Below are 9,743 nucleotides of genomic sequence, written 5' to 3'. Positions count from 1 at the left end.
AGCTGCTCATTCAAGCGAGCAGCGCCCGAAGCTCAAATGAGCCTCGTTTAGTGCGATCACCTCAGTTCAGCCCGAGACTCCCGCAGACGCGCGTCTCTCCCCGGACTCTCCGCGCGTTTCAACGGTCGTACGCTGCGTGTGGATTTACAAAGCCCTTTCTCAACAGGATTATTAACTCAGTCATTCACAACCTGTCAGGCGGACTTGTTCTCTTTGAGGAATACAGTGGTCGCTTTCCAGCTTGAGGGATGGAATTAATGAGATCGAAGAAAAGTTGGGATTTGTAGGTAAAATGGAGAGATAAAGCTCGTCTACAGAGCTCACCAAGGTGGAAGCAGCGGTAATTCACAACGAGAGGAAATGCACAGAGGTGAGTTTTAACCAACATGTTTTTGATGCGTGTCTGACAACACGGCGCGGTTTGGTTTTATACGGACGGTGCTGCAACACAAATAAATACAGCTCAACATTCATAGAGCCGTAATAACAAGTTCCAGTTATCAGGGCTAACCATGGCGTCGCCACCTACAGGTGTGCTTTTGTTTATTCGCATTTGTCAGTTCTGGCTAATCAGTTTCAATTCGTTACGTGCTTGATTATCATTAAACCGTTGCTCATTCGCGTGACGGGAAACGTACTCCGTTACCGTTAAGCGTCAAAAACGGCTGTTTTGGGCGTTGAAAGCTGCATAGTCGCGGAACAAAAGGCGAGTTGCATTAGATTTCTGCAGCGTCTCTTGCAACTTCGCCGCGTGAGCGCGTGGCATTTGCAGAAGCGGCGCGCGAGTGCTGAAGTGACAGCTCCCGCGTGCCACATCTGGAGCGCGAGCTGCTGCTCACCAGCCCTCATGACCCCCTCTACTGATGAACCGTGACATCGAGGTTTCGGCTCTTTCAGCTCCCTCATACCTAATCAATTCGGACTACACAAACTAGACAAAATGTGGCGAGCCTTCTTATAAAGTATTCGCAAAATACGTGTTTCTGTTTATGTCGTTCACTGTTATTTCGCATTCGTGCAATCGCAAGGTGGACGCTGTCGTGTTAAATATCACCACGTCTTCACGAACCAAGGCCGAGGAAGAAGATCGAGCTCTAAAATAAGTTAGAAACTCGCTAATTCTACGTTTTGGATAAACGTGAAAGATGATGATTGTGACATTTCACTCTAACTTAAATCATTTTGCCACCAACTGCTCTGTTACACATTAGAATGACAACCAAAGCATCGTTGATTCTGATATTGTACTTGTTTGTTTTGCTTATAACGCCCCTGTGACGGTTAATGCAACTCTTTATTATTTCTATTTGGCTGAATGCGAGTGTGGCCTTAGAAAATGTCAAAATCACGAACTAAAGAAATCAGTTTTTGTAAAAAAAAAAAATGATAATAATAATAATAAATAAATAACGGGGACGTTAAGTATTTAACATTATGTGTAATTAGTTTAATGCATTTATACGGGCAGACTGTCACCTGTTTTAATTAACTTTTAAATGCAGTAAAGTGCCGCATTCATTCAAATGGCATCAAGCTCTACAGTTCGGTGGGAAATAGCTTGTGAATCTCTTTGGTCAATTAAAGGTATAATAACGCGAGAATAGCGTTTTTTCCCTCCCTAAATAGTTTTTGTATGGACACATTTTAACGCTTCGTCCCATGGGGCTTATCCCAGATGTGTGTTCATTTGAAACCAGACAGCAGCCAAGATAATTCATGCAAAAGAAGAAAAAAAAATCCTACGTGAGATCTGGAGCCGCTATTGCCGTCCCCATTTTAAGGACAAAACTCGATTTAATTAAGTTAGGCTACTCTAAAACTTTTCAATATGCAATTTCCATTTGCCTTTAGCCTTCAAGCTGTGGGCCATTCAAAATGACTTGTTGTTGATCTCATATCACGCAAGATAAAGAATCCCCGGAGAGCTCTTCGGTTCATCTTTCATGTGTGTTTTGTCAGACATCTCTTCATCTCTTCTTTAGAGAGAGCGGCGCGTTTCATTACGCGGAGATTGTCGCCTTTTGACTTTTCTTTGTCAAACGTGCTGGTGCTGTATTATTTCAGGTCAAAGTAAACAAAGTCGATTGAGGCGCAGCCCGAGCAGTAACAGAATCTTTGTGTTTCTAGCAAGCTGTTTTTGTGACACATTTTTAATGATATAATCGAATGAAAAATAATCACGGCGTTTCGTTATGATAATAACGTTAGTTAAAAGTACTGTTGCTATGGTTACTTCCTTGCCGGGTCAAAATAGGTGCCTCGCCTTTTACTTTTGGGGTCAAGGAACAGTTTTAAACCCAGCTGAAACGATATAGGCTACATATAACACGTCCCCCGTCCCCTGTCCTCATATACTTTAAGATGTTTAATCTTTAAACCAAGGCTGTAAAAAGAACAAAATTAGTGTACGTGCGCTAAATAGATGCAGATGGCTGCGCCCTCAGGAGGTCGTGTTTTTGTCCTAAAAATGTGTAAGGATTTCAGATAAAAAGTAATAATAATAATAATAATAATAATCTTTGAAATTGGCTGTTATCCCTCGTAATTACAGTAATTTCATACTGTAATGGTTACTTTTCTGAAGTGATATCGTCTCAATAATGTATGCAGACAGCACCTCCGGAGGCACGGCTTTCGAAACGAGACGAACGGGCTGCGCGGTTACCATAGCAACACATTGTCGCTTTAGCGATTTCCAGTGTATTTTAAAGATGAATATACATATATCTTTAAAAGTCACCTGCGAGATATAATGACCGTTATATATAATTGATTCTTGATTAAAACTACCCAACAATGCTGGGTCGCCAAATGACGTTTCTTCTTGCATAACAAACCCCTTGAACAGAAAACCGCGCCAACTTTGGCGTGTTTCCACTGTAATTAACATTATAAGTTGTCTTTGGTGCTGATGGTAAATTTGACATCTCCTTTCTAAATGCTATAAACATTCTCTCTGTCTAGAAAGCAGCGAAACGTACAGTTCACGGATCTACGACAACTTCCGCTTCCGGAAATTGTGTCTTTTCTATTTCATTTGCACGCTGGCTGTAAAATTCGTACCAGAATGAAAATATGTACTATATTGTAACAGTATTATCATACTGAATGAATAGCAACTGATTAGCCTGAAAATAAATATCAGTTCACTGCCAATTTGAACGACAACGCCGTAACACTTGAGACCGTTCATTGCTTTGTTTTGCTGTCTAGATCATCAATTCCCAAAAAGAAAGAAATAATATTGCATCATAATTAAATCAACAATGTGGCTGTGTGTGATACTTCGGCATTTAATTATAAATTTTCGAGGCGGGGGAATCTTTGGCCATCTGGCCTTGTGTCGGAGACGGGTGTCAAGTGCAAGACGTGTTTTGACACGACAAGGATCTTCAACGTTTGATCAGTCTGACAGATTTATTCCCGTCCAGATGCGGGGCTTGGAGAGTAATAGAGGAGTTTGGTGTGATCAATGTGCCCCGCCAAGACCATGGCCTTTGCCTCTGCACAATGAATCAGTGCTGCCGTTTTCAGACCGAGAGAGACGAGACCGGATCAGTAAGATTCTGTCCAATATCCAATATCTGGATACTCAAGCGTCCAAGTCATTTCCAGTATGGCCATTTAGCAGTCCCACGGGTGTCCTGAACATCGTGTCAGATGAAGGGCATCGATGTGATGTCACGTGTCTATTTTTGTCTGCTAACATTTGACATGCTCTTGCTCACTTTTGTTTCCAGCTTGGGTTCTCCTCGTTGTAATAGAAGAGGGATTTGCCCTGGCGCAGAAAATTAAAGGTATGACTCACACGTTATCGCACTCATATCTGAATTGTCAACTATGACACTCCTATCCGTACACATTTCTCCACTGGGCGCTTGCAGAGGGTTTCCATGCAGCTCTTTTTGCTTTTGGTTTCTGAACGGTGTGTGGGTAAACGGCCAGTAAATGTAGAGTTTTAAACTCATTAAAAATGCAAAAGAAATGCAACTTTCGATCAGACGAGTTGAAACTATTGCTAGGGTTGAAATATTTGTTGTTGTCTTTCTTTGTGAGCTAAAAATAGAAAAATCAGATCGGTATGGGACTGTTGATGACCGTTACCATATGCAAAAATACTGACTCGGTCTCTTCTCCGCTTCAGTGATTGATAATCTTGCACTTTCATTTATTTAGTTCAAACAAATGCTATATTCTGTCTGTTTCATGCCTGTTTCCTCCTTCCCCCTTCACCTATATGTTCTCGCAGAGACGCAGAATGCGGGTGAATCTCTGTCTAACGCCGAGCAATGCGGCCAGTGGACTCGAAATATCAACGGAGGCCTGTTTACATCTCCAAACTATCCTAACTCCTATCCGCCCAACAAGGAGTGTGTATACATCCTAGAAGGTAACCTCCCTAAAAGCAAATGAAAGCAGCCTCTCCGGCTATTCTTCAGCTGTTAGATGTCGAATTGACAGTAACTGCTAATGACAGCGTGATTGATGTCTGCCTCAAGTTAACAGTGTTTACTAATATAGGAGTGTTATATTTTGCCTCTAGGTACTGAATAACTCTTCTCTTTATTATTATTATTATTATGGTATATACATCATTAATTATATTCTCTAAACAGCATCATATCGGCTGGTGCATCTTATTATAACAGTACAAGTGTGAATGACAATTTTGTACTGGCATAACGGTATTTGAAGCAGTGCAAGGGCGCCCCCTGTGGGCCAAGCAAATGCACGTACATTCAAATACGTAGTATCAGATGTGAGGGTAAAATAAATCTATAATTTTCAGAATCATCATTTCAAATTGGATATGAGCATTTAGTTGTTTTATTTGTTTGTTGAATAAATAAATGTGGCTGCAATAGGTTGGATTGTACATATCAATCCTTTCGACGTGCATCTTGATGTGATCGTCACTTCAGAAAGTGACAGTGTAGACAGAGTATGAGCATTTTAACAAATACTGGCATGAGTTTCTACATTAAACAATGGCCTGAACTGTATAACTTTACTTTAGGAACGTATTTAACTGAATGGATGGTAGTAATCCTCTACATATTTATTTGCATACCTTTATATGTAGAACAAAAAGAAGCTATTTTTTTTCTTGATAAATAACTCCAGAATATGCAGAGTCTGTGGTTTTAATGCAAGCAGCAGCAAATACAGACGAACAAACCTAAATCAGCAGTGACATTGGTTATTTGTTTCAGGGACTGATATGATTATGGTTGTTGTGCCTCAAGCAGGTGACCTAAATTCAAAATTTAGTTAGCGGATAGTGGTTGCTTCGCTGTACTACATGTTCGTGTATTTATGTAAAACACAAATTGGAGATTACAGTGGGCATTCCTCTATTCGTATTAATAAATCAAAATGATTTCAAACTAGATGTGCATTGCAGCATAATGGTCTATCACGTTCTTTCGGCTAGGTTATGAGAGAGAATTCATCTTCATTTGCAGTAGACTGTTCATAATGTGGACACTGGACGTAATGTGGATGTAAATTCTGCAGTGTTCATTTTGATAAATTTCCCCTTTGTGTGTGTGTGTGTGTGTGTAAGCATGAGAGTCTGCGTTTGACTGGCGTATTATAATAGTACGATGTAGTATATTGTAATGCTGAATAGACAATGACTTCCTCCAGCACATACTGTACAGTTAAAAAATACAATGTTTGCTCTTTCATTCTTGATTCCTTCTCTCCTGCAGCTCTCCCTCGGCAGAGAATTCAGCTGGCCTTTGACAAAACATACTATATTGAGCCTTCCTTCGAGTGCCGCTTCGACCATATTGAGATAAGGGATGGTCCCTTTGGTTTCTCCCCTCTTATTGATCGCTTCTGTGGGCCAAAGAGTCCAGGCGTGGTCACGTCTACGGGCCGCTTCATGTGGATTAAATTCACCAGCGACGAGGAGCTTGAAGGCTTAGGTTTCCGCGTCAAATACACTTTTATAGCAGGTAACCCTGACAGTGAAAGCTAGCAGTTTGGTCTATTTGCTTCATAAATGCGTCCTGAATTTAAAGAAGTGGCCTTGATGCTGTCGAGTCCTTGCTTGTCTGTTTCACGTTGCAGCATTGCTCGTCTTTCTGTCTGACTTGAAGTCAAGTGCACACGAGTTTGTATTCAATAAATGTTCGAATTCGGATTCCATTTTGTTGAAATTAATTACATTTGCATATAAATGTAATATGTATTTACTTATAAATATATGCTCCTTATGTAAATTAGATTTCACAACAGTTTTGTAATAATCCTCAATGGCCAACTTCTGAAGGCAAGTTTTTATTATACACTAAAAAGTGGAAACCTGTAGTTGTTACCTTATTTTCACTTGATCTAATCTTTTAAAATCACTGTACTTGGTATTATTTAATTCATTTCTTTTTTAGAGATTACATTTTTATGCATTTAAGTACATTTTTTAGGTTAACATTTTACAGAGCATCCTGAAATATTCATGCAAGCTTGCTGTTGTTGTTGTTGTTGTTGTTGTTGTTGTTGTTGTTGTTGTTGTTGTTGTTGTTGTTGTTATGCTCTCCTTATACTTTGAATACAAATACTTCAACTTGATTCATGNTTTTTTTTTTTAAGCATTAATATTCTGGACCAAATCCTGTTCAGATACAGCAGCTTTAGGACTTTCAGATGTTCTGTGCGCTTAAGGTCAAATAAGACAAACACTAAACACTGTTTATTAGATCAAACAGCAGATCTTTGCATCGCGGCACCCAAGGCTCTCTTAAACTGGATTTTAATGCACGTTTGGAGCATGGGATTTCCAGCGTGTTGCTATCTGGGTAATGCGATATCTGTCTTATCATTTCAGACCCAGATTTTCATTTGCACGTCGGTGGATTGCTAAATCCAATTCCAGGTAAGCCCCTCAATATTTTCACCCCCGACTTCAATTCCATCTCAAGTACTTTCTATTCTCTGCGGCAGGCTGCAGGCTATCTGCCACTGACATGCTCCACTCCTCCCTCTCTCTGCTGGTCTTACGCTGCCTATCAGACTCTGTCTTTTGTCGGACTTTCCATTTCTGTTTTCTCCAAAAACCCTTCATTTGCAGCCACTGCTTTCTCATCCTTTCTTTTAGCTAGTGCCACTTTAGGTTTTCTCTTTTCCTAATTTCGCTCTTCCCTGTATGTTTCCGCTTTGTCCCTTTTTTTCCGACAGATTGCCAGTTTGAGATCAGTGGCACAGATGGAGTCATCCGCTCCAGTCAGGTGGAAGAAGAGGATAAGATCAAAAATGGGGATGCGTTGGACTGCATCTGGACCATCCGTGCCCCTCCGCAGTCCAAGGTGACCCTCTTCGATTCTCCTTAACTTGCACAGTTCATCAAATGAGATGACCCTGCTCTTCTGCCACGATCAGATATATGTGCACCTAAAACCAGGGGCCGAGGAGACCACAGGAGGCCATCAGGCCCCCCTGACCCTTTTTCTGCTGAGAAAACTTTTCAAGAGCTCAAATTAGCAATGCAGCAGCAGCAAGTATTAGGCCAGTGATGCAGAAATGGCGGTAGAGCCGAATCAGCAAGTACTAGGAATAAGACTGAGGGAAGAAAACGGCATTAAGATGGCCCGGGGATTACACACTCACCTGCACTAAGCAGACCGGAACACTTAGCAGGCTAAAAACACTCCCTAAAGAACTTGGCAAAGGAGTGAGTGATTACAAAGCATGAAGATAAGTCATTAGAGTTGCGAGGGCCAACTTTTTTGTGATCTTTTGTGCCTGCGTCTTAAAAGAAACAATAGCCAGGAGCTTTTTTGTTGTTGTTATTCTCAGTAAGCAGTCCCCATAGATCAGGACAGTTCGGTTTGCGTCAGACCAAGCTGCAGCAGTATTTTCCGTGCTGCTCGAAAATTCCTTTTTTGCAAATTGCTGTATTCTTTCTTGTCCTGTTCGAGTCAGCATTTTGCAGAATCTAGCTGATGCATTTGCTCATCCCTGCAGATATACCTTCGCTTCCTCGAGTACCAGATGGAGCACTCGAACGAGTGCAAGAAGAACTTCGTGGCCGTGTATGACGGCAGCAGCGCCATCGAGAACCTGAAAGCCAAGTTCTGCAGCACGGTGGCCAATGACGTGATGCTGGATACTGGAGTGGGTGTCGTGCGCATGTGGGCCGACGAGAGCAGCAGACTCAGCCGTTTCCGCATGCTCTTCACCTCGTTTGTAGATCGTGAGTATAGACGTTCTTAATGTACAAAAGTACAGTGATGGTAACTAATACAGAGTGACATAGACAAAGTGAGTAGAGATCATTAAAACACGCAGTGGCTGCTTGTTTTAAGCATTTCATGGGCAAATCAGTGGCTTTCATTGTGTGTAGAAAGTTAGTATGGATGGATGTGACCTTTGGAGAAATCTGTGCCATGTCAGCTAGCAAAAAAGAGCCAGAGCCAGCAGGCTGGGTAGAAACATCATTTATATTTCATTTTGTAATGTGCTTTAGGCAGAGTCTGCCTGTCCAGGATAGAAAGCATTCTTGCTAACCGCAGTATGAAAACAGCACGAACACAACGCGAGCGGGACAGATCCCCAGGTTATAATGTGCCAAATTTCATTGAAATTACATGCCATTAAAATAACAACTAAATACGATGCTAGAAAATGCTGCTTTTAACTGGTGCATGCACTGGGAATAAATATTGTAATTTAAATTTAGAATGCAAACATTTATATCGGCTCTTTTTTTAAGAAATCACAAACGTTCCTTGAAACGTCGGATGTTTAATAATTGACTTGAATATGATATGATCCATGGGAGCGGACTTGAACAAGCTGCCATTCATTATTTATATAAAAATTGACCATTTAAGGACTGTGAAGTTAATTAAAGTGATCTCTGTAGAAAGCAACGATATCAAAAAGCCAATTACTCCCCCAACCTTTGCATTGGAAATCAAATAACAGGGCTGCAGCGTTGCACATTTCTCATGCTAATGGGTCAGTCTTGATGGAAATTTGGAAGTTATCTGCGCCTGCTGAAAAGAAAGAAAACATTAAATGAAGCTTTATTTCTTTAGTTAGATGTTTTGGTATGAGTGATATATCACATTTTCTTTCCACTTTGCTTTTCAGGACAGTTGGTGTTTAAAGGTTGTATGCAAATTGCAGAAAATTACCACGAAGCAAATGGATATTTTTGCTCTAGTCTGTAATACTTTTAATAAATGCCAGAATAATCAGAGGAATTAATTGCAGCATGCAATGTCAACTCCATCTGAATATTAATCTTGCTTGGAGTGCAAACGTAGTGGCAGTGGCAAATGCAAATGATTTTCATCGCTGTGTTTGTAGAACTGCTGAAAGCCTTGCAGCGCTGTGAATAGATTGACACAGCCAAGTTGTGTTTGGATTAGTTGCTTCATTTAATGCCTTGACTACCATCTTGGCAATGAGCAACAATTTCTTTTTCACTGTGTTTCAAAATATCGCATACACTCTGAACACCACAGAAGATTTGTCCTTTTAACATCAGAAATGCACGTCATAACAAGCTTTTTAGTTTAATAATCATAGATGACTGGTAGGTTACTGGACTTGTTTAAGAAGCATTTTTAGGTTTGTATTTTTAGGTTTCTTTGATCTAGTGCCACAGACGTTTGTAATGTTTTTCAAAGGAGTCTCTCATGCTCACCAAGACTGCATTTATTTGACCAAATAAATTAATAGTGAATTAATAGTGGTCGAACAATATATATTGCCAAAGCCGATATATTGGC

General features: G+C 40.6%; 1 protein-coding gene across 1 annotated transcript in view; it reads left to right on the top strand.

Moving 5' to 3' along the window:
* Positions 1–9,743, top strand: part of LOC122348754 (neuropilin and tolloid-like protein 2) — a 14,108-nt gene continuing 4,365 nt past the window's right edge. Inside the window, exons 1-7 of the mRNA XM_043244594.1 lie at positions 1–370; positions 3,741–3,797; positions 4,250–4,390; positions 5,715–5,963; positions 6,833–6,880; positions 7,183–7,310; positions 7,969–8,197. Of these exons, the coding sequence (XP_043100529.1) occupies positions 361–370; positions 3,741–3,797; positions 4,250–4,390; positions 5,715–5,963; positions 6,833–6,880; positions 7,183–7,310; positions 7,969–8,197 (862 nt within the window). The 5' untranslated portion in view covers positions 1–360. The remainder of the gene's footprint in view (positions 371–3,740; positions 3,798–4,249; positions 4,391–5,714; positions 5,964–6,832; positions 6,881–7,182; positions 7,311–7,968; positions 8,198–9,743) is intronic.

Source organism: Puntigrus tetrazona, chromosome 7 (assembly GCF_018831695.1).
Source record: "Puntigrus tetrazona isolate hp1 chromosome 7, ASM1883169v1, whole genome shotgun sequence".
NCBI lineage: Eukaryota > Metazoa > Chordata > Actinopteri > Cypriniformes > Cyprinidae > Puntigrus > Puntigrus tetrazona.
Note: the sequence above shows the minus strand (reverse complement) of the source record. Positions and strands in the feature narration are given on the sequence as shown.